Source organism: Syngnathus acus, chromosome 9 (assembly GCF_901709675.1).
Source record: "Syngnathus acus chromosome 9, fSynAcu1.2, whole genome shotgun sequence".
Taxonomy (NCBI): Eukaryota; Metazoa; Chordata; class Actinopteri; order Syngnathiformes; family Syngnathidae; genus Syngnathus; species Syngnathus acus.
Window position 1 is genome coordinate 7,390,206 of NC_051094.1, and position 25,102 is coordinate 7,415,307.

The following is a 25,102-nucleotide window of genomic DNA, read 5'->3' on the forward strand; positions in this document are numbered from 1 at the left end:
CGTGTCGTCTCTACGTCACTAATGGCAGCCGCTCATCTCTTAGCATTGTCAGCACATCGCGTTTAGCGTGCCAGCAATAGCATCATCGGGCAGCCAGGGAGCATGCTCAGTCAGCGTCAGTGTGTGCGCCATGCGTGCGCGCGTGTGTGTGTGTGTGTGTGTGTGTGTGTGTGCAGCACACTCTGAATGCTGATCAGCTGCAATGATGTCACACCTTGTGATGTCACACAAAAAAGGGGGGGGAAGTAGGTGGATGATGGAAATGGCAAGACAAAGGCACAAAAATGACTGATGTCAACTGGCACCAGACATGTGAGATCATATAAAAGCGGGAATATGTGTTGTGCCCCCCCCCAAGAAAAACCTGCCACCATTACCACCTAGCATCCACAGCTTTACAATATTTGGTTGCCATGGCAACAGCTACAGGCCTAAATGCGGCCACCTTGTAGATGGTGCATTGACTAAAAGACGGAGCTGTTCCTGATTTGTTTAATATGGGAATGCTAACAGACAATTATTTCTTGGCCTTCCTATGAAAATTTCCACTCTCGTGCTTTTAGTATGGACACAACAGGTTTCATTGTATTATTTAAATATTATCTATCCATCAACATTTAACTTAAGGAGATACTACATACGCTGGGAAATCCCTGTGCTCTTTGTTTTTGTTTGAATGTTCACCAAAGATAAGTAGAAGATTAACTGAGAAAAACAAATCAGTCTATCTGTAACTAGGATGCTGATTGGAATTTTGTGCGGATTGGAACCCGGAAGTGACGGGCAATGGAAATGGAGATTTATTTGCAGACCCATGGAGCAGTTAGTGGTTTTTTATTTCCATGTTGACTGTTTCTATAACAGTTCCTTAGACGGAGTACCCTTCACATCCAGTAGATAGCAGTGTTGTGCGGATAGGTGATTCAGATAATGGATGGATATTTGCATAGTGATTCAGAGGTGAGCATAAAAATAAAAAATAAATATTCAATTTGAGTGTATTTTGGGCAAAGTTATTTATTGGTATCAAATATTCCACATCCATCAGTAAAATCAATCATCCTTTTTGTAAACAAGACCAAAAAAAAGCCTAAAGAAAAAACACATAACATATATAAACAGTTAAAAAATGTTTTAAAAAAGTGGTCATATACGATACCTTATTTTATTTCGGTGGCAATCACATTAGCATGTGCAGGTGTTCTTTAGAAAGGAGTAGATATTTTTGGTCAGTGTGCCAAAGAACAAATTGCTTTGGGGGCCTGGCTCAGACTGGTGTGACACTTTGCAATTTGTACCCGATACCTTTTGTTCACACCTCCTATCCATACGTACGAGTGTGCATTGCATAAGAGATACACGTGCATGTGCTCATGCGCGTTTGTGATCAGCCAGTGGCCTCATCTGCTTCACTCTAGCTGTAAATGACTCCCACTGCAAAGTCAGACGAGATACTTGCTCTTCGTTTGCTCCATTTTCAATACATTTTACATCCTGACAATGACATTGTGTTCTATTCATCTCCCAAAACAGCCCTCACCACTTTGAAAGTGAAGTTGAATTCTGAGCTTTTACAGCAAAATTGATCATTTTTCTTGGTGGGAAAAAAAGTCGAGCCAAGTTGTAGCAGACGGGAATCACAATATTATCATCACAGGGTTTGATTCCAGGCCATTGTAGTTTAGGGCTGTCCCTATATAAAATATTTTTAGATTCGATTATTCTATCAATAACTCCATCGATTAATCGAATAATCAGATACAAATTATGGATATCATTTTGATTAGTTTATTAGCAAATTAATTTGGTATTATTTAGTGATCAAAAAACAACTAAACAGCAGTCAAGCAATATCACACATAAAAGATTGATGGGCATTGTTTTCTAAAGTAAAAGCAAATGTTTGCTAATGTCTTACTTTGATTAAATACAAAATCAGTTTGCTTCCATGAAGGACTAAAAAAATCAAACAACTTTAGAGAGCCTAAAATTAGAAGATTTGAAAAAAATCGATCACTGGATTTTTAAAATATAAAACGATTATCTTGATATAAGAATTGTTTTCGATTAATCGATTAATTTTGACACCCCCTGTATGTAACTGTCACTTACACATTTTCAATAAAAGACAGATGCCAGACAGCAAAATATTTACTTGTTTGTTTGATAAGTCCAGTTTGTAAGTATTTTTGCCACCTTTGATTTGTCAGCATGAATTATTTAATTTGTCTTTATTCTGGCCCACTGACATCATCCCAATGACTCAGTGTTAAATGTGTGAGCTCAGCTTCCTTTAATATTGGATCTCTTTAGTCACCGCACAGTACACACCGGCTCATATGATCTCACACACGTATGACGATGCACACGCATGCCCCAGCATGGAGGCGCAGGACTGTACATTTTCCACAATTTCGGGCCAATCGCTCAGCTGGTGACCTCAAGTCTGCTGGCGTCCAAACCAATCAAAAAGCAGGGTGAGCTCACCGTCCGCCCGTGCCCCGTCTCGATTGGCTGCCGTCGCTTTAGGAGCAGACTGTGCGTCGCGGGGGAGGATCATGTCGCTCCCTCTCAGCTTAGCCGAGCAGGCAAGGAAGGACATGACACAAATATTCCACTGCTTCCCCATCTCTTCCCTGTGGCGGTCCATCCTTTTGTTATTTTTCTAATCCTCGCATCCGATCTGCTCCCCGCATCCCTCACGAGGATGCACAATCCGTCACGATGTGCTCCTGCTTGATCTTTGAGGGAGTCACATTCCACCTGACGTTCCTCAGCGGATGCTAGCGGGATGTGAAGCATCATGAAGACACTCTCTGAACTTCAGCTTTAATCTTGGAAACTTTACATTTTCCACTTTCTCTTTTGTGGGTTTCACTTTTGTTTGTTTTGCCAAAATGCCTGAAGTTAATTATTTGTTCTCTGTATCCTGGGGATACATTAAGGTAAGATGTTATTTTAGCTGGAACAGTAAGAGATAATAAAAATGTTGGTTTTATAACCCTTTATTGGTCATTTCATCTTTCATTACATTTACAAAAATGCAATATTAATAGAATGACACACTTTTTAGTGTATCCTCTGAGATGATGACAATAACGGGCTGCAAATAGAACAAAAAAAATCATACGTATTCAGAGATACTGTTCATTACCTGACTTGTTCAAAGCTATAAAAATCTCACTGCTTACTAGTGCTATAATAATATGAACTTTTCTGTGATTAAAAACTGACTTAGTTTAGTTTTTATATGGGGAGGAATGTTTTCCCCCTTCTGTTGTATCATTAGTTTCCTATGGTTATTGAGTTTTATTTATATACTTTAGGTATATGTATATTTTTTTTATTTTAGGTAAGCTTCATCATTTTTCCATCCATCCATTTTCTGAATTCTTCTATGGTTATTTAATATAAATATATATACATATATACGCATATATAAATTATTTTAATGCTACTATGCTACTCATTAAAATAAATATGTAACAATCGTAATTGAAAATTTTAAACGTGACAAAGGTTTAGCCGTCCTCTAGAGAGCTTCGTGTGCGTCATACAGCTTTTCAGGCTGGAACAAGGCAATGAAACACGAATTACTATTCATTCATTTATGTGTGCTTGTTTATTTATTTGAGTCATGTGTTTTTCGTCACTTTTCAGTATTCTGTTTTTATTTTATGAATCACAAAAGTGCTCTTCAGATGAACCTTTGTGTCCATTAAAAAAAGGGGAGGTGTTATTCAATAGCACAAACAATAGCGCAGTAAGCACTCTCGTGGCACCGTAATGGTCTATTTCAAGTGATCAATAGTAAATACCGATTCCTGTGTTTCTGTCAATATGCATGCATAATGTGTTTAGCCTGAAGGAAGTGACTCTTTTACTTATTCTCTCTCTCTTTTTTTTATGAGTTGTTGCGCAATTTTGCTATGGAAGCACTATGGAAAATCCTCCGATTTCAAGCACCCTCAATCCATCAAATCACAAAACCGCAACTGATAAGTGAGCTCCTGCCACTTCAATTAGACCCGCGTGACGTAAGGGACAGGCACAAACTGACTGTTACGCAAGAAATGCTGAACTAAATATTAGGTTACGGCGAAAGATGGCGGTGCACTCGCAAGGCATCCAATCGGGAAAAAAAATGATGATTTTGAGATTAATTTTAGATTTAATTCGTCCAGATCCTACTCTGGAGTCACCTGGTCGTTTATTTTGCTTTTTGAAAATGTTGTTACAATGGTTAAATCCTTCCTTTGTATTTGATCCAAACGACGGGACACCCTTGCCCAAAATATCGTGACAAAGCTTGATCGCATGCCCTTGCCGTGCCCTGGTTGTCATGGTAACAAAAGGCAAATTTATCATAGGCATATCCATCCATTTTCTATCAGGCTTATCCTTAATAGGGTTGTGGGCGAGCTAACACCTGCCCCAGTTGACATTGGGTGCTTACCTTAATCCCGTTCTTGGCTCCAGTTTCTTCTCATTTTTGTTTATACAGTTTCAGTCCGAGGTTTTAACCTCAAGTTAGAATTTGGTTTTATATTCCATGTTTGTATTTTGACAACCTTGAGACATATCGCACGATAGATTGATTAGTTTATGCTTTTAATACATTTTGGAAAAATGTGTGCAAACGGTTTGGGGAAGGAAGGTTGTTTGCTGCTGATGGTTGGATTAGTGTGATGTGGAAGAACCAACCTCCTGGATAAATGGATGAACCAGTACTTACGTCTAGAATGTTTTGTTCATGTATTTGTTGTATTCCATGCGGCGCGTCCCGAAGTAACCCTATAAAGAGACACGTGTGCTTTTTTGCAGTTCAAAAGGATGTTAAATCGAGAACTGACTCACCTGTCAGAGATGAGTCGCTCCGGGAATCAGGTGTCTGAGTTCATCTCCAGCACCTTCCTAGGTGAGACTGGTTCTTCTATATTCAATTTTTTTATGAGGCGCCATATTGTCTCCTATTTGGTCTTCATGCTAAATCCTCTATCAGCTTTTTGGACCATCATCTGATTCTTCCGACTTTTGCAGACAAGCAACATGAGGTCGAGATGCCGTCACCTCAGTCTCAAAAGGATAAGGAGAAGAAGAACAAGCCTATGTCTCAGATCAGCGGTGTCAAGAAGTTGCAACACTCGTCCAGCCTCACCAACTCCAACATCGCTCGCTTTGGCGTCAAGACGGAGACGGAAGATGAGCTGGGCAAGGTATGCGCCTATTTTTCTTTTTTTTTCCTTGTTCCGTTCAACCTTTACTGTTCCAGCCAACTTCTATGCTGTAAGACCATGTACCAGAAAAGCTCATCGCTTGTCTGCAGTATTAAGCTTTCGCCACTAGATGGTGCTAACAGACTGTGTAACAACTGAGTAGTTCAAAATCAACGTTACAAATAACAAAAAAGGCCATCAATGAATTCAACCTAACAACAACACCAAGATGACACCAAAGTCGTGCTTTAATTGTGTCGGTTTGGCTTTGAAACTCAAATATTTCCTGTGATTCTCCAACAGGAGCTGGAACAAGTGAACAAATGGGGCCTTAACGTTTTTAAGATCTCCGAATTCTCTGGGAATCGGCCACTGACAGTCATGATGTACACCATATTCCAGGTAGCACGTCTTGCCTCCCGCTCACCAAACGGTATTAAGTCAGCCTTTGGATTTGAAAAACTAATTCTTTGCCGTTTGTTTCAGGAGCGAGACTTGTTGAAAACCTTTAAAATTCCACTGGACACCTTTATTACCTATTTGATGACCTTGGAGGACCACTATCACGGCGACGTGGCCTACCATAACAATATCCACGCTGCTGACGTCACACAGTCTACCCACGTGCTGCTTTCCACACCGGCGCTTGAGGTCAGGACCACACATACACATACACACACACACGTTTTTTGGTTTTTATTAATTTATTTATTTATTTGCAAAACTGAGACCTCATCCCTCTTTGGTATATTAATTGTCAAATTGTGGCATTTTTCTTTAAAAATGTTTCTTTTTGTACTATTGTGATTTTTTTTTCCCCTTGTAATGCCACTTTTGTGTCATTTTTCTCTTTTCATAACCCTAGAAATGTTGACACAATTTTATTTCCCATTAAATTCCATCTTTATTCTTGTAAGTTTGTCATTTTTGTTGGAAATCTTTCCCTGTAAAATGACATCTCTAGTGCCATACGTAACATTTCAATTTAATTTTCTTGTAAATTAGTACTTTTTCTCTAACATTTCTGCGTAAAATTTACATCTTTATTCCTGTGAGTATCACCTTGAGTTTCCTGTCGTAAAATCATGATCTTTAGTTCCGTGACGTATTGCGAAATTACTTGCAAAATTATATATCGCCTAACACTGACTTTTTCTCATGACCTTTTTTCCCCACAACACTTTGTCAGTGTTCTTAGCAAACGGGTTTTTTCTCGGAAAGTGATGTTTTTAGTCTCGTAACACCGTGTACTGAAGAAGAAGCGCGTTCACGCTCGCATACACACGAGCATGAACGCACCAGTGAGCACGCCACAATAAGCTTCAATCAAACCCGAGTTCACTGCAATCAATTGCTCGTGCTTGTGGGGATATTTTTAACTTGTGCTTTTCTGATTCCCCCTTCCTTTCTCTCTCCCTTGCTGGCAGGCGGTGTTCACGGACCTGGAGATCCTTGCCGCCATTTTTGCCAGCGCCATTCACGACGTGGACCACCCAGGAGTATCTAACCAGTTCCTCATCAACACCAGTGAGTTTATAAGCGGTGCTATCTTAGCGCCTACATCACTTTTGGTCACACAATACTCTCTCCTCACGTGGGAACACACACACACACACACACACACACACACACACACACACACACAATGTGTTTGCTTGTGAATATTTTCTTTCATCCAGGTCATTTGATTGTCAGCATTGAATCGATTACAACCGACCTGTCCCGGCAGTCCTAGAAAAGCGATCATCAATTATATTTAATCAAAAGCATATTAATATAGTATTTTGAATATTTATGAAATCAGTAAGTGCTCCACGGAAAAACGTTTTTAGACAGGGAAATAGTTTGCTCCTATTCATATTGCAAATTTAAGAAATTAAATGTTTCTTTCATATTTAAAAAAAAAAAATCAATTACACACACACACATACACACAGACTTGAACAAATGCGAGGTCCACGTGGCAGAGCTTCACGTGTGTGCATCTGTTCACGTGTGAAGACAGGTGACCTCGTGCTGTCAGGAGTTCAAAGTGGCTCATCAAACGTGCTGTTTAGCTTCAACTCAACATTATTAGCCACTCAGGCTAGCAGCTCTTCTGGGAAACTCAGCAGAGTCACTTTAAGAACAAGTTGCTTCACGAGCTGGGTTGAACAAAATGGCACAGCCGTTATAAATAGCACTATTTCCTACCAATCATCGTTACTTCAAGTGCATTTGGAAAATCTTCACAGAGCTTCTCTTCGCCTTTTGTTACGTCACAGCCTTATTCCAAAACGTTAAATTTTGAAGAAAAGAAGAAAAACCTTTTCCTTACTTAGCTTAATTGTCTCACTGTTTCCGTCCCGGCAGACTCTGAACTGGCGCTGATGTATAACGACTCATCCGTGCTGGAGAACCACCACCTGGCCGTGGGCTTCAAGCTCCTGCAGGAGGAGAACTGCGACATCTTCCAGAATCTCACCAAAAAACAACGACAATCATTGCGCAAGATGGTCATCGACATTGTGAGTGCAAAAACATCTATCTGTCTGTCTGTCTGTCTATCAATCACTTTACAGTTGTGTTTAAATCTTCCAGTGTTGATTTGTTCTCCTGATGAGTCCGAACTTGCTGCTTTCCATCTTAGGTGTTGGCTACTGACATGTCCAAGCACATGAATCTACTGGCTGATCTGAAAACCATGGTGGAAACTAAAAAGGTGACCAGCTCAGGAGTCTTGCTGCTGGACAACTACTCCGACCGGATACAGGTCCATTTTCACATCATCCGTCCTAAACATGGTCTATTCCAAAGCCCAATTGAAAACTTTTTTAATAATAATCACCAACTTGATTTGTAGGTTCTGCAGAACATGGTTCACTGCGCCGACCTAAGTAACCCCACCAAGCCGCTGCAGCTGTACAGGCAGTGGACCGACCGCATCATGGAGGAATTTTTCAGCCAGGGCGACCGCGAGAGGGAGCGAGGCATGGAGATCAGCCCTATGTGCGACAAGCACAACGCTTCTGTCGAAAAGAGCCAGGTGAGACTCTTTGTACCTCTTTGGTGGTTCGTGTTGGGTTGGACCAACCAGATCAGTTCTCATGAAGTGTCCCCCGATGCGCAGGTGGGTTTCATCGACTACATCGTGCACCCCCTGTGGGAGACGTGGGCCGACCTAGTGCATCCGGACGCTCAGGACATTTTGGACACGCTTGAGGACAACCGGGAGTGGTACCAAAGCACCATCCCCCAAAGCCCCTCGCCCACCCTGGACGAGCCCGAGGACGGCGGGCGGCACCCGGGCGGGGACAAGTTCCAGTTTGAGCTGACACTGGAGGAGGACGGCGAGTCAGACACGGAGAAAGACAGCGGCAGCCAGCCGGAGGAGGATGAAGAAGAAGAGGAAGATGAGGACGAGGATGAAAACAGCTGCACGGACTCCAAAACCCTCTGCACGCAGGACTCGGAATGCACTGAGATTCCCTTGGACGAGCAGGTGGCCGAGGAAGAGGAGGTCGCCGAGGAGGGCGACTCTCCCTGCTCGCAAACATGTGTCGTGGAGGAGGAGGAGGAGGGAGAAGAAGAGGCGGTAGCGGAAGGGAAGGAAGATGAGGCGGAAGTGAAATCTCCTGACACATAACAGTTTAGGGAGTGATGAACTGCTTCTTAGTAATGATTATTTATAGAATTTTTATTTTGGGGGGGGGTATGGTTTTATCTTACTTGTATGTTCCCCTTCTGCCCTGCTCAGACACTGATTTTAAAGGGGAAGTCAAGTCCAAAATCTTCTCGACTTAAATTTGATGGCGCTCCGCTTCTCTATACACAGCATTCTGATATGTGCTGTATTTGTGGAACATGAATTAAGTAGAATCTGTCTTTATGTCAGCAGCAAGTCGCCGTACAAGGCAAAATGGCCGCCCCTTGAGAATGATAAAAACGGGTAGATTTAAATAATTTAATTAATTCATGTTCCATAAACACAACATTATTCTGAAATATTGTATTTAGACTAGTGAGGTCGTTTAGAACATGTTGCGAAGACCTTTTTTGACTTGACTTACACTTTAAGCCTGCTCTAGACTGTAGCACACGAGCAAAAGATGATGCTGCAAAATTTCACGCATGCTCGCACTAGGCCGTTTGAACCGTGCTTGAGTCCACAATGTTTAGTTGTGATGTGTACACTTCACCTCAGAGGTAGCCCGGCACGATTTGGAACCAACATGCAACGCCGACATTATTGGATTAGAAAAAAATAAATGAAAAAAGTAATCCACAGAATAAAAACAAGGCAGTTCAAAATAGTAAAAAAAGTCCACCTCGTGCGCTTACAGATGGGCAATGTGCGTGTCATGTAATTAATAATAATCGCCACTTTGCAATAGAAATAAATACAATAACTAGAATAAATCCAGAGTTAAAAAAAAGCTGTGGCAGACATTGACATGCAATTTTTGTGTCATATGATTATTATTTATATCCGTGCCAGTTATCCACGATAATTGCCCTCTTGTGAAATCAGCATGAATAGAACGACTAAAAATAATCCACAAATTAGCCTCTTGCATCTTGCGTAGTTGAAATAAACCCCACAATGTCAAAAAGTCCAGACCTGACTGTCCTGTGCTTCTCACCAGCTAATGGTAACAACCGCCACCTTGCAAATTACAACTGAACAGAACAGCTAGAAATAATCCACAGAGTAAAGAAAGAATTGTGGCAAATCCAGCACGGTTTCAAATGGCCTTTGACTGTAAAAGGCCTACAGTATAGATCGGGCTTCAGCCGACACCCAGCACACATGAGCGCCGCTCAAACATGCCAAGCGCACGTCTGGTTCAAACATGTCCACCCACCGGTACTCTGTCACTTTTTGTTGTTGTTGTTGTTTTTGCACTCAGGAAAACTTTATATTCCTGTTCACACTAAGGTGCCGTATTTCCTGCTCCATCATTTGACCTTCTTCTCCTAAATCTGAGAGGGTGTGTGTGTGTGCGTGCGTGCATGATGGCCTTTAGAAACACATTACGGATGTGGAAGTCTTCCTTGGAAAGTGGAGGGATACTGTCTTTGTCTTGTTGTCTTCTGGTCTTTTCTACACTTTTGTTTTACTGAGCGTACAATGAGGTCTTTGTGCGTGTGTGAGAGACTCTTGTGAGGTGTTTGCACTTGCTCCGATAGCATTTATACTCCTTAATCTACTCCCACTCGGCTAACTTGCTAGGACTTTATGATTAGCTTTTCTTTTGACCATGGAGGAGGTGGAAAAACAAAAAAAACACAAGTTGAAGTGGGGTGAAGCCTTTAAATCTTCTTGTTGCCTACAGTTCTTTTTGAACGCATCTTGAGACAATGCAATGCTTTCTAGTCCATACAATGAAAAAGCACCTTTTTTTCTTTTGTCAAAGAATTTGTCCTCGACACAACTAGTAACCATGTTTAGTGATTAGCGGAGTGATTTTTTAAAAAATTTTTTTATTGTTTTGTCACTTCCTGTTTTGGTTTTTTCACTGCATTCAAGTTGGTAGTTTGTAATTTATTTAAATTTGATCTTTTTTTTCCCCCCAATATTTTGAACTTGTTTTACTTGCTTTTTTCCATTTTTATATCATTGTTTATTTTTATTTCCGTTCAGTGTTGTTTCATTTTCAACTTCAATCAATTTGAGATGTTTTTAATTAATCGAACATGCCAACTTGTCTCCCTCACTCAAATGCTTTTTTTCACCATTTCCACACATAACTTGTTAATATATTTTTTCCTCCCTTAATTTGAATCCTATAAAGTTGGTACAGTACATAAGTCACTGTAGCATAGAAAAGCTTGCCAGTTTAAAAACCCAAATATTATTCTTATATTTTTCCTTCTTCTTCTGTGTACATAAAACACAATCAGCAGTTGCCAAAAAAAGAAAAAACACACTTGAAGACTGCACACTGATTTTTTTTCATTTTATTTATTTTACTTTATTTGATCTCTCGTTTTGTTTGTGCCAAATGCTTTCCCTCTCCATTTTTATCCCCCCCTCATGCTCACCTGATGCCCTTATCTGTAATACGATCTTTTTCGGTTTAACCGCTGTTTACAAACATGATATTTGTTGTTGTGTATATACTATATAGTTATTATTATTATCATTATTATTATTATTATTAATGTTATTACTATCATCCGTTTGTTGTAAATGGTCAACTTTTAATCATCCCTTTTGGTGATGGTGTGGCTGTAATCGCGTACCTCTTGTTGAGAGAATGTGTCAGAGAAAAAAATAATCATAAGGTTTTAAAAAATTGTTGCTTGGGGTGGGGGTAACTAACGAGGGGGGTTTAAGCCAAATTAATTTCTAAAGAGCAACTGTTCCTTGGCTCATGGGCTGTGCCTTAAATCCAACACTCTGTCGCCCTTCTTTTCTTTCTATCTTCTTCTGCTGCTGCATTAGAAACGTCCAGTGGCCTGCAAGGACAAAGTTGCAAAACTCAAAACAAATGTCCATGTTGTTGGAATTGTGGCATAAATCACAATATTATTTGGGATGAAAATTTCACAATACAGTGATTATGTTGCACGGTACTGCGCAATTGAACCACCAAATGTTTAAAAGAAAAAAATGTGACATAAAAAGTTTTAACAAAAAAATACTTTGAAACAAATAAACAACAATCAATGGTCAGTAACCTCGCAACGATATATATATAAATTGACATACATCGACAAAAAGTATATTTTAGTCACATTTAGCAATACAATAGGGAAACAAACATTTAAATGTATTTTTGGGAACTTTGTACTGTGAAGTTGTCACAGCCAAACAAAAAACACAACATGTTTTCATCAATCAACAATTGGGTCTTTCACAACAAGTACATTTGTTTTGCTTCTTTGTTTCTGCTACTTCTGGGCCACCGTAACGATGGCCTCACCTCTTGATAAAATGCCTTTTTGTTTCACGTTTGAAGCCAAACCTTTGCTCATGGAAAGCACACAGGCTTGGCGACACCCACACACACGTGCACATTCAGCCGCTGCTGCATTAAATTTGGCTGAAACACTGACAATGAGTGTGTGTGTCGCTAATAAACATCCCCCTTCCTTCCCTCTTTCCTTCCTTCCCTTCCTGGCAATAGAACACAATACTCCGACAAACAGAGACGCTTCTTCTGACACATATACTGTAGATGCTAAACAGCCCTGGCCCAATGGAAACAGTCTGTTGTTCTTCTTTGTGTTTTATTTTTTAATGGTATGAAAGGAAAAACACAAACTGTAACTTTGAAATAAAAGAAGAAGAAGAAGAAAATAAAAAGGTCTTCAGGACAATTATTTTTTGGGGTTATGTCTTTAGAATGCCAACTTGTCTGGACGTTTCACAGGACAATTCCAAATGTTATTTTAATGGAATCCTTGTTGATTGCAGTCTATTGGATAGAACTGTAGAGCATAACACTTTGTGTATAAAAAAAGTAAAAAGAATGAAAAAAAAAATGTTTTATATGCAATGGATTAAATAAAAGCATGGGTTGATTCTGCCTAAATTGGGTATTCCATCATTTTTTTCAATTATGCATACAAAAAGACACATTTAGCTCAATTACAAATTGCAGTATCCAATTTTCCCACAAAAAGTAAATACATAAATATTTTTAACGTAATTACTAATTACACATTTTTAAATTAATTGAAATATTTGTCTGTTTGAAATAAGATTAAAGATCAAACTTTGCAAAAAAAAACATTTACATATTGACAAAAAACATAATAGTAGATTACTCATCAGTCAGTGTTGAGAAAGTTCATTTTGCGTGCACGTTACGCACCTGAGTAAATCAAAGAAAACCTCTGACCTGCATGTCACTAAGGATCCCAGGAGGAGCAAGAAATATCACCGCAGCACACAATGCAGGTCAAATACAAAGTACTAAAAAGAAACAAAGATCTGAACAGAAAGCCGGTAAGCTCACTTAAATCCTCTTTGTGTCAATACGAGTGACGGGCAATTTACATAAATCCATTTAAAAGTTTGTTTTAACTCAAAGAAAAAAAAAAATATTGCATATTTTTCTGTTATTTATGTCAAACTTTTCATAGCTATTTTCTATGTACCTGCTTTTACAAGTAATATGCAAAATAGTAAATGTTGGAATTTGTTTGCTGGTAATGAATGATTCCCCTCACTCTGTGTGCGTGCGTGTGCGCGTGCGTGTGTGCACGCTCAACACTAGGTGGTGCTAGAGCTGATATTATAGTGCAAGTCAAAACGTTGACACCACAGTGGAAATAACAGAGGACCCCAGAAGGACATTAAATTGGTTTTATTTTCCACAATCTCAATCATAATTTTCTGTCATATCTCATCAGTTATGCAAATCACCCTGCTCTAACGCAGACATTTTTGCTTGAGATCCATACGATAATATATCTTATTTCATGGCTATTCATTGCATCAAATTCTAACATTACGCACACATTCTGACACACGCACACACTCATGCACAACGTCTCGTTGAATCCTCACGACAACACTGCAGTTTGACACGACCGACATGTAGAGCGGGGACGCCATCTGTTAATTTTTTTTTGTCTTACAAAATGATTGACCCAAACAAAATGGAACACACACACACTGTAGTTATAGTGATGGAGAGAGTATTTACAGGCTTTTAAAGTCAGAAAATATTGCACTTATTGGCCCATTTGCATGTCACGGCGAGCGCCGCAAGCATGCTTTTTTTTTTTAAATCTGTTAACGTAGCATTTACATATATATTTATATATACTGTACATGTATACATTTATCTTATTCATAATGTCAAGGTCATGCATGTTCCTGCTATTTTGTTGCCTATACACAACAAACAAACAAACCTAAAATGAGTGTTGTTGTTTTTTTAAACCTTTTTGTCTGTTTTTTGGCACACATATTTCATTGATTGCAAGTGTTCTAAAAAAGCCAAAAGGGCCTTAAGGACACAAAAAAAAAATCAACTGGTTACAGCTCACGTTTGCAGTGCCCTCAGCACCCACTAGGAGGAGCTCTTTCGTCATTGGCATGCTGACTACAACAGGAAACGATTCTAATCAACAATCAATTCCCTCACCCCATCCCCACTAACTGTGTAGTACACTTCCTGTGCTGTGTCATTGTTACGACATTGTCTTTTTAAGATGAACATGTGATTGACCTTTTTTCAGCGGCATGCTAAAAAGGGCATCGATGGAGTACAACGTGAAAAAGTAAAAACGCAAACAAAAGTCAGGCCATGATGGATGCTTAAAGGCCACTTTTTTAACGTGTGAAAACTCCCAAAAAGTTCATTCACAAACACATACTCATTGAGGAGTGCCCTATTTGGCAGCCTAACATTTAAAGTAGACATATGATGGAGATTTCACTTTTTAATGGCTTGTATCCAAATAGTTGCATGCTCACTTATGTGTCTTATTTTAACTGGGGTTTAGAATTAGGGGTTAGTGTTAGGGTTTAGGAGTTACTTTAGTGATCAGTTTATTAAGACATCTAGGAACTGTTTAAAATTGTGAAAGCATTTGCATAATATGTCTCCTTTAAATACACAACATAATCATTGTTTTTCATTTGTTTGGATGCTTTACAATGGAGTGGACTACAAATATGGAGGTTATTGACAGTGTCTCTAATAGCACATCCTGTAACTTCTTATTTGCTCGCATTAGAAAGTGACGAAGGTTAGGCGATAGCACGACAGCATTTTAATATCTCTACCACGAAAGGGCCCAGATGGCGAGGGGAAAGGGAAGAAGGATTTGTGGGGGACAAAAACACGATACAGTAAGTGGAACTAACAGTTGCAGCTGGGCTGCTGCAGCGGCGGAGCACTGTCTGTCAGTTTGGCGGTGGGCGCTCCAGCTGTAACGGCGGGGTCGCCGTCCAAGCTGTCGGACATCTTGTCACAAATGAGGTCGACGAGGCGCTCAAAGGTTTGCTTGACGTTAATGTTGTCCTTGGCGCTGGTCTCGAAGAATTCAAAGCCTTTGTCGAGTGTTTAACAAGAAATTTGTACATTTACCATTTAGGTTTTAATAGTTATGCAGTTTTTGCATTTACATTAGTATTTAGAGTTAGCATTTCCTGAAGAATGAATACAGATACTCAATATAGTTGATTGGAGAGCTTCGTATATCTAATTCACACTTTAGTTCAAGGTGCAGCCCGCAAATAAGGTCTTTCTCACACTTACCCAGCTGTTCCGCCAACAGCCTGCCGCTATCCACCGACACTACTCGTTCCTCTTCCATATCACACTTATTACCAGCAAGCACCACTTGCGCATTATCCCACGAGTATGTTTTTATCTGGGTCGACCTGTGCACAACAACGTAAGAATACATGCTTCGGTCAAACAACAATGACAAGTTGTTATTGGGTCACCAGATTGCATGGAATCTTTTCAGCTGGAACGGAGAGATGGGCATGTTGTGAAGTTGGTCCGCCATTTGGACAGGTCAAAGGTTGAGATTGCCTCATCGTTTGTTATATGAATCACTGCTGGCAGGAAAGGGAAAGTGGGTCAAGTGCTGTTCTGGGATGAACATGTGCACTCCTATGTAGGTTAATTCTTTCTTGTTATTACGACTGCTCCAAACATTGAGGCGAATATTTATAAAATCTTCTCAGGACAGACATGCAGAAGTCGAGAGGTCTAAAGTGAAGAAAAATGCGACTCACTAAAGCAGGTTACACACTTTTGGACATCCGACATCAGCAGTTCCACTTTACTTGATTGTTAAAAAGTCCTGCAGCCAAACGATGCGTCAGTGTTTGTGCAAAAGAGTCCCTGTGACTCAGTGAGGCGCATTGAGAGAAAGAGCTTAAGGAGCAAATATCTCCTGTGGTGCTGCAGCCCCACTCAAAAGTAGGCCAGCGAAGATGAAGGCTTCCAAAAAACAGGAGAGCAAAAGAGGCGGCAAGACAGCCAGACATGCTGTGTATGTGTACAGAGATACAGTATGACTCACTTAGAAAGAAAAAAAAAACATCTGTGTGGCGCGGCGGCACCAGAATAGGTTTGTCGCAGACAGGATACGTATAAAAACGTCACACAGTTTCATTCAGGAGGAAAGAATGGTTGCCATGGCGATGCTTTTTTTTTTTCGCAATACGTCGCAGGGTGCGATGGGAGGAAGCGGAATGAAAGTGACAGGCACAAAAAGTCGATACAAGGTGCAGATTGGATTACTCTATGAAAGGCAGTGAAATTTAAAACGGGGAATGTAGCAATAAGACCAACAGAATACAGCAGTTCGGTAATGTTTCAGTTTTGGGTTCTTGTGCGGTTGTATCTTGATCCTTCTTAGTGTTTTTTTGTTGTTGTTTTTGTAAGCATTCCTCCCTCACAACCTTTGCTCGTCTGGTTCTGCATTTTCAGGGACTACAAAAACTTGGTAGCTCATTCAAAATGAGATACATTGTCAGTAGCGTGTTTGCATGGGACTTTTAACAAGCAGTTTCGTATTCACCACCCAGAAACTTGCTTTCTAAAAATGATTGAATGTGACCCAATTCAGACGATGACACAACACTATGTGACCTTGATTAGCATTGGACATTTAAAAGTCTATTCTGCACATACTGTACATAGACACTAAATATAAATTTGCCTACATCATGACAGCCCAAAAATAAAACCCTACTAAATAATAAACTTACCAATCCTGCACGGCGCCAAAGGATTCCTCATTGGTGATATCATACATGAGGATGAAGCCCATGGCGCCGCGGTAGTAGGCCGTGGTGATGGTCCTGTAACGCTCCTGGCCTGCTGTGTCCTACACACACACACACGTACGCACACGCATGTACTGTTCACTGTCATGTGCATACATAACTGTCCATGACAATCTGATTACAAGAGAGTATAAACCACGCAGGATGCAATGGCCGCATTTAATCGCATCCTTTGTGTCGTGTTCACCATGCAGACATCATTCTGCTGAGTGCCTCGCAATAAATCTGCACTGACACAGAACAGTGACTCAATTTTAGCGTCTCCTCGAAAAGCTCAGCCGAGCTGTGTAAATATTTTGTTTCTACGTTCGCTTGACATCAAGATAGAATTTCTTTCCCAGCTTTAATATTGGATCTCATTCGATTGTGTGTATGTAATATTGTTGATGAATCTCCAACTAGGTCATTAGAAAAAAAAAATGGAATGATTTTAATTAGTTAAATCATATCAGTGGTTCAATCTTTAAGTAAATTGAGATGCAACTGCATAATCTTTACTGTGGCTGGTGTAAATCCCGCCCAGTGGAAAACCAGAACACTTCAAAATATCACCGTGGAAACAAACGGCCGCCGTTGCACCTTTTGCTCTGAAATTTCAATGAAAATGCAAATGATGATGCTTTGATGTGCTTGATTGTAGTAGAGGACGTGTGGGCTATTTGTTTACTCCTCGTCCCGTTTGCCAAAAGTTAGATAACGACAACACGAGGTCTGCCGTTTGCGCTGGGCAGTTTGTTCCGCCCACAGCAAAGTGTGTTTTGCGGGGAGCGTCTGTCTGTGAATCATGTTGGAGGGCTTTTTTTGGCTGCTCCACTTGGCGCCACTTTACCACGCTTTGCAATCCGTCGGCATGCGCATGGCTATCACCGCAGTGTGCTCGCTGTAGCTTGAGGCCCACTCTGACCTTCACTCTGCAGAGATTGAACTTGCATGTATACACACACATGCACACACACACCACTGACCTTTTAACTGCTTGCAATGACACATAAAAAATATGGAATAAAGACGTTGGAAAAAAACAAAAAACTATGGATAATTGTGCTTCCGTTGCTTGATTATACAGTCCAAGATGATAGTACAGTTTTTTCCGAGACTCATTAGAGAAAAGCTGAGAGCACTGCTCCGGTGATTTGTTGTCATTTAAATGTCAAGAGAATGACTGGAATGAGAAAAAAAAACCTGCTGAGTCGTGCAAATGAAAAGCTGGGCTGGACGCTGACAGGAAATCAATGCAAACAGCTGACACCATCAAGCAGAGAGCGGTTGGGCGGAGGCATTTATTTTGGATACTAATTAACTTTGTCAGTTATGTTTTATAATCTAAACTATTAATATTGGAAATTACATGTTTGCAGCCATTTTTTCAGTAGTGGTGGGGAGGGGCACCGATTTGTTCAAGCCAACTTTTATGAGCATAAGATCATTTGGAATTATGGCAAAGAAGCTCAGCCCTTGTTTCATTGGTATCTTGGTCTAATTTTTTTTCTGTCACAAAAAATGGCATTTAAACAGGCTTGGGTAATTTGTCATTAAATGTAACAGACTAATTTAACTTACTGTAGGTTTGCAGTCTGGTTTGCTCCTTTTCTTTTCTGCCATGGCCAGACGGCAGCGTAAGTCTGTCTTGTCTTTTATATCTGTGATTGATTGTGGCGAGTTGTCACGATGCATTCAAGGGCAGTTTAGGAAAAAGGGTTACAACATGTATAAAAAGAATCGACGTGTGCTAATGACTGTAAAAGTGGGGAGGGGGAGCGGAGACAGATCCGGGACAGATTTTCTTTGCTATTTTCAACATGACTCGGTCCCTATTACTGGATTAATTTTGTGCTAAATCATCAAATATAGATAAGATCCAATAAATCGCTGTCATCCAGCAGCCATAAGAGGCTCACTGCAAGTGTCGGCTTAGACCAATTAGAAGACGACCAAGCAGTTACTTGAGAGCAAGGAGGACATTTGACTAAAAATGCACGCATCAGACAGTCATGATGCTGTTAAAAGCAAATCTCGGTCGTTGAATGTCAGGGGCTGGCTAATTGCTGTAAAATAGTTTAACGACAAGAGATGGCGTTTTCGACAGGAACGTTAACCTTTGGCGTGAAATTCAAGAGGGAAGGGAAAATGGGTGACAGAGCAAGAACGAGACAATGTGCTTCTGCAAGTCCTAATTAAAAAAAGCTTCAGCTTAGCTTCACTTCCACACACAGGAAGGTGCGACCGTGTGAGTGTGTGTCCTTCCCCTCCTGCTGAGCGCCAAGCTAACACTTACTGAGCTTCTCTCACAAATGTTCAGACTTCCATCTGCCTCCCCAATTCCAATGAATGTCAAAGTACAAAGACAAAATACATGATTGCGGAGAGGACTTTTTGTTTTATACCCTTAAGTTTGTCATTTCGTACCCATATCTGCAGCTTGATCCTCTTGTCATTTTTGTACACCGTCTTCACTTTGAAATCGATGCCCACGGTGCTGACGAAGGCCGAGGTGAAGGCGTCATCGGCGTAGCGGAATAGGAAGGACGTCTTGCCAACGCTGCTGTTGCCGATGATCAGCAGCTTGAACATGTAATCGAAATTTTGGTCACCTCCCTCCCCTTTGCCTTTTGCATCCTGAGTGGCAGCCATCTGCAACGGAGAGAAGAGAGGATGAGGAGGCCTCTATTGAAGGAGAGGCTGGGCAACGTCGTGAAAAGGATGGGAAGGGGCTGCATTTGTAAGCAGGATATGGCTTTTACTTTTAAGCGGTCGGCAAGGGAGTGGCCGGCTGGCTAACAGACAGACAAACAAACACAAATCATTTTTATTAGCAGTTCAACCTTGGAAGATGTCTGAGGGTCATTCCATGATAATATAAAAAAAAAAATGCCAAGGCTTGATGGCTCATCTGGTTTTATGATGGCCAATGGCCATTATTTCGCTGCGATTTAAAATTTGATTTATTTTTTTCTTCTAACAGTGTGATTTTATTCTTGTGACATTTAAACGTTTTCTCCCAACATTTCAACATTATTCTCCAAAGGTGGGTTTGTTGAATCACATACAAAGTACATTACTATGTGCAAGTCTCAAGTCATAACTTACAAGTCTTAAATTACAGAGGAATTAAAAATCAAGCAAGTTAAGTTGAGTCAACACCAAATTCGAAACAAGTTGAGTGAAATCATGATGTAGATCAAGCAGGTAGCAAGTCAAGTCTTACAATTTTGCTCAGTCACGTACGTACATTGGAGTGATTTTCACTGATCTAACACAAAAGTGCACTTGTTACATTTAAATGAACACACAAAAAGTACATTTACATCTTTAAATATTAAACAGCTTGAGGCTATTGAAGAAATTTATGTACACAGTACAGTACTTCACCAATGTCTACATGAGCATTTACACCTATAAGTGTATCTAACACTATTAGTGACAAGTATATATGTCAGTATTTGAAAGTCAACGTGTACCGTAATGATCATAGATACAATCAAATTATGTTTTGGTTTCAATCTGTTTCCTAAATCTGTGTGTGTAAATGAATGATGAATGAGAGGCATAAACGATGTATCCTGTGTGGGTTGTTGCTTTATGAAGTTTCGTGAAGCTGACGTGCATTACAGTTTTGCTCTGGCATGTTGTTTGGTGGAATTTGTCAAGCAAAATGATCCAAAACCCCCAAAATAGTACCATCTGTTGTATTAGGTGGGGCACTGCAATCCCTGCCCCTGATGCAGAGTCACCAACTTAATACTTCATGTAAATACAATAACCTTCTCTCACGATGTTTGACCTGCTCGTTTCTACGTCACCAACCGGCCACTTACCGACACACACAGAGACACAATGACACACACACACGCACACACACACACACACACACACACACACACACACACACACACACACACACACACACACACACACACAATCATCTTTGCTCCAAGGTGAACCGTGCAGGCAAAAGCACCGCATTCACTCGTGCCAAACATATGCTGCCTTGCTGTCATTTTAAAATAGAATAATTTTAGCATCCACTTTGCATCTTTTTGTCTACTATGAAAAAAACACATGCAACCATTGAGGAGCTGTCATTTACACACACGACTAATAAATGAATAATGAATAAAAAGAATGGCACGATGTGATAGGAATGGAGGAGGGGGGGTAGAGGGTGTTGGTAGTGGGGAGGGGGGCATACCGGCTAACGCTAGCGAGGTCATTTATGACGAATTATATGAGCCATTCACAGATGAAGCCAATAGACATGCTGATAAACAAACCTGTCTCCAAGGACTTTGGCTCGAGTTCAATTTGTGTCAAAATGATCCTCCTTTGTTTTAGTCAATATTTGTTGGCTTTTTGTTATTTTCCGTCTTTTTTTTCCCCCTGTCCTTCTTGCCCACTGCGCCTCGCTCGTTGGCTGTGTTGAAGCAATTTCAGCACCAGGGAGCTGTTCCCTCCACCTCCCCCTCCCCCTCCCTTCTCGCTTTCCTCTACCCCCCTCTCTCCTGTGACTGTACGAATTGCTACTGACGTCATCCATTATCAAGTTGTAGTTTTCTTACGGCTCAGACACGGAAGCGCATCCACTGCCGAAAAAAGGAGCGTTGACTACATTTACCAGCATGCAACGCGGTACATGCGTACATAACTGTGATTTACGATGACAACGGAGTGTGATAAATAACCTCACGGCTTACGTGTCATGAAATACCGCTTCCTTACCTTGCCGTACAAGTCCATTGTGTTTAAATGACTAAAGATGAGGACATCAATAACGTGATTGCATAAGCTTGAAAACTACTATTGTGCGGCTGTCAAGTGACAAGTATGGGCGATTTTAGGGAGCTTGGACTCGTCTGTGATAGGACGAGTGGCCGGAAAAGTGTGCTCATAGGCCGGCTACGGTGGGAGCTGCCCTCCCCCGATATGGTGGCTCGGGCGTTGAAGTCTACGCAGTACAGTCGCTCCAGAAGCAGGTAAGGTAGGCTGCACTAACAAGCCTGCTTGTGAATTGCAGCATTTTTATGAATAAACAGCATATTTTCACATCGCTTCTGGGCACTTTTCTTCATCTTGTGGCGTTTTTGCCACGCTTGCAGCCAGTTTTGATAGTTGTGACGTGCGCAATGAATTTGTAGAAGAAAATGCGCAATAAAAAAGATCAACTCTTTTAATTAATCACCAGATCGTGCAGGAGGCACTTTTTTTCTAGGAGGTGTTGCGTGGCTTAAAGGTCCAAAGTAGCGCCCTGTGCTTTTTTTGCACAAGAATCGATCTGCTGCTTGCTACTAACTAAAGGCCAAACTCGAGTCAAGTTAAGGTCAACACTTTGATGCAACTGAGCTAATTTAGACCTTGGCAAATCCTAAACCAGATGTAACTACAATGACGTAAAAAAAAACACTACATGCAAAAACCTGTAATGTACATGCTTTCTTTTTTTATTCTGCAACATGTCTATCTCAACTTAGAGTAGGGACAGTACCTAACCATCTAGACACCTACCCACTCCTCACCTAACCCCTTCCCTATTTGCGGAGGGAGACCAAGCCTCTCACCGAATAGCGGAAATTATGTCAAACCATTACTTTTCTTGCTAAGGCCAGAGAATTAAAAGAGCAAACCTGTTAGTTATTTGCAAGTAATGGGGTTAACAAAAAAAATGAATATGCCAATATGTGGGAGTAGTGTTGTTCAACAAAATCTCCATTATTAGAGAAGCTAATACTTCACCTGGTTTGTTAGACAAAAAAGTGAATAACATCGACTGCTTAGACCAGAGAGCAAAAAAATGGCTAATCTTTTGAGACCCTTTTTTTTTTTTTCTTTTATAGAATTGTCAATGGAAGACTCCATCGAAGTGATCCTGCAGGTCCTTCCTTTGAGCAATCCTCATCCGGTGTTGTCGGCCTGCACTGGTGCCCTGTTCACAGGCCTCTATGGAGTATGGAGCCTCTTCACCATGCCCGGCTTCCGGAAAATCCCGCACAACCTCAAGGTGCTTCAATGTTACACCCCCCCCCCCCCCCCCTTTAAACCGTCTGCCTGATTTGTGTAAAATCAATGCAAAATAAGACAGACTTGCACATTAAGTCATTTGGTTTTTTTGTACGTGTGTGATAGCAACAAAAGTAGCAAAGAAAAGTCGCCTGTAACCTAGATTGCATTAATTCTTGTACATATGAAAGAGATTCTTTGTTGGACATAATGCAAACTCTTTTCCACAATCAGACCAAGAAAACACGCCGATCTGGAGATGATTGTCCTTAAGTGAGTTGTAGTTTTGTGCAATTACCTTGCACTTTAGTCATCTTTTCCCATGATTCCCTAACATGTCAATGATATGCCAGAAACAATAGTGGATAAATGATCATGCATATACACGCTAAGATAGACCCAGTACAAAAGCTGTATCAGGAATCCTGCCTTTGATAGTAATTAATTGGTCCACAAATTTTTACAACATTTTTAAATCTGAGATGCACCAGTGTAATGTCTGTAATAATTTTTAATCATTTTATTGTATTTGGATTGTGTTCAGATTATTTTGATTTTTTAAAAATAATTAAATTTAATTTATTGTTATAAATATCTGATTTTACATTACTTGTCTAAATATTTAATATTATATTATGTTGAATCTATTGCAATGTTTTAAACTATTCCCTATAGGTGTGGTTTGCAATGTTATGATTACATATAGTTCTTCAAGTATTTTTAACTTAATATGCATGTTGGCTGCAAGAAATTAGAAAGGACCTTTATAGTTGTTAGAATACATCAAAACCTATATTTGTGAAGAAAGGTTCTCTTATATAAAAAGTGTTTATGGCATAGATTAGCTTGTGCAGATGTATCTAATGCAGTGTCCAGCGGGTGTTATTAATTGATGTATGTTTACTTTTCTCTAGGTGCCCTATTTGCCCTCCTGTAAGGATCAGACATGGAACATCATGAAGCTGCTTGATGGCCGCACAGGTCGCTTAGCAGATCTGGGATCAGGAGATGGGAGAGTGGTGGGTGAGCTGCTATGCCTAAGCTTGAAGTGTGTAATGTATTGCACTGTAAAGGTAATAATGGTGGAATTGGACTCCAGGAAGAATCGTGGTGCCCTCTGCCCAAGCTAATGCCAATCTTAATAAATGAAATTAAATGCACCCTGTGATTGACTTGCAACCAGCCCAGCGCTATAGAAAATCTTAAATGACATGAAGAAATGTTGTCATCTCTCAGGTGTTTGCTGCCTCCTCTGCTGGCTTCAAGTGCACTGGCTTCGAAATTAACTCCATTCTTGTTGCGTATGCCAGGGCAAAGGCCCATTGGACCGCATTGCCTTCCAGCCAGGCTACCTTTGTTAAAAAAGACTTTTGGAAGGTAAGGTGGATGTGCGATTATTTATTTATGGATCTTAGACTAACGGTGAATTTTATTTCTTCTACTCATAGACGGATTTATCACAGTACAACAACGTGACGGCTTTTCTTGCTACAGGAGTGGTGAGTTAACGTTTTCCGAGCATTACGCAATAGCACTTTGGCTGATGCAGCTTCTCCCGATGGTTGGACAGATGGAAGTGCTCGGAGAGAAGTTGCTGAAAGAGCTTCCTGACGATGCACGAGTCATCGCTTGCCGCTACCCTTTCCCCGGCTGGACTCACCAGTCCACTCTCGGCTCAGGACTTAACCAAACGTGGGCCTACGACATTGGCACTGTGAGGTCCAGTCTGAGGCAAAATGTCAAATAATGTGAGGAAGCAGGAGGTCACTCAGGTGACCCTCAGTTGTGCAATGCTTTTTTTCATTAATTCAGATTAGGATGATTATTTAAGGGACTGAATGTTTGGAGTATATCTGAATGTCCTGCATGAGTCAGCAATAAGACAAATCATTTGCTGCTCGCATGTAAATTTTAATATGTGAAAAACTAGCAGGTTAGCTTTTTTTTTTTTTTAGTGTGGTTCTTTAACACATCTCATTTGTTTGTCCTAATTACTTTGAAATTAAATATGAAAATACTGTAATGGATTTTTAGTGACTTTTCTGGTTATATCTTAGTGGACATCACTAGTACTTGTTCGGAATAATGTAGATATAATTAAGTGGTTGTTTGTACAGTGTTACATAAAGAATATTAAAAACATTGA

The 25,102-nt window shown here is 40.4% G+C and overlaps 3 protein-coding genes across 11 annotated transcripts in view; 2 read left to right on the forward strand and 1 right to left on the reverse strand.

Moving 5' to 3' along the window:
• The window catches only part of pde4d (phosphodiesterase 4D, cAMP-specific), a 122,976-nt gene extending 110,240 nt beyond the window's left edge, over window positions 1–12,736 (forward strand). For 6 of the 7 annotated variants that reach the window (XM_037259752.1, XM_037259753.1, XM_037259754.1 and 3 more), the window contains 9 exons: window positions 4,825–4,918; window positions 5,041–5,216; window positions 5,520–5,618; window positions 5,703–5,867; window positions 6,644–6,743; window positions 7,569–7,723; window positions 7,846–7,968; window positions 8,059–8,241; window positions 8,326–12,736. In XM_037259752.1, coding sequence (XP_037115647.1) covers window positions 4,825–4,918; window positions 5,041–5,216; window positions 5,520–5,618; window positions 5,703–5,867; window positions 6,644–6,743; window positions 7,569–7,723; window positions 7,846–7,968; window positions 8,059–8,241; window positions 8,326–8,841 — 1,611 coding nt within the window. In that variant the 3' untranslated portion in view covers window positions 8,842–12,736. The remainder of the gene's footprint in view (window positions 1–4,824; window positions 4,919–5,040; window positions 5,217–5,519; window positions 5,619–5,702; window positions 5,868–6,643; window positions 6,744–7,568; window positions 7,724–7,845; window positions 7,969–8,058; window positions 8,242–8,325) is intronic. The other variant, XR_005098896.1, reaches the window with a different exon arrangement.
• A 762-nt stretch (window positions 12,737–13,498) lies between these two features.
• On the reverse strand, window positions 13,499–21,804 carry rab3c (RAB3C, member RAS oncogene family). 2 transcript variants are annotated; one of them, XM_037258525.1, is made up of 5 exons: window positions 21,682–21,804; window positions 19,372–19,596; window positions 16,888–17,006; window positions 15,419–15,543; window positions 13,499–15,210 (listed from the first exon to the last, which is right to left on the reverse strand). In XM_037258525.1, exons 1-5 carry the CDS (start codon window positions 21,697–21,699, stop codon window positions 15,020–15,022), a joined length of 678 nt encoding a protein of 225 aa, XP_037114420.1. In that variant the 5' UTR covers window positions 21,700–21,804; the 3' UTR covers window positions 13,499–15,019. The 2 variants fall into 2 exon arrangements, with proteins under 2 accessions (XP_037114420.1, XP_037114421.1); XM_037258526.1 differs by lacking the exon at window positions 21,682–21,804 and adding an exon at window positions 21,237–21,416.
• Window positions 21,805–21,826: 22 nt separating this feature from the next.
• On the forward strand, window positions 21,827–24,979 carry si:dkey-190g11.3 (uncharacterized protein LOC567059 homolog). Of its 2 annotated transcripts, none has more exons than XM_037258527.1 (6): window positions 21,827–21,935; window positions 22,794–22,957; window positions 23,871–23,975; window positions 24,193–24,333; window positions 24,405–24,455; window positions 24,527–24,979. In XM_037258527.1, the coding sequence occupies exons 2-6, from the start codon at window positions 22,802–22,804 to the stop codon at window positions 24,701–24,703; spliced, it is 630 nt and encodes a 209-aa protein (XP_037114422.1). In that variant the 5' UTR covers window positions 21,827–21,935; window positions 22,794–22,801; the 3' UTR covers window positions 24,704–24,979. The 2 variants fall into 2 exon arrangements, with proteins under 2 accessions (XP_037114422.1, XP_037114423.1); XM_037258528.1 differs by having other exon boundaries at window positions 21,858–21,940.
• The last annotated feature ends 123 nt before the right edge of the window (window positions 24,980–25,102 follow it).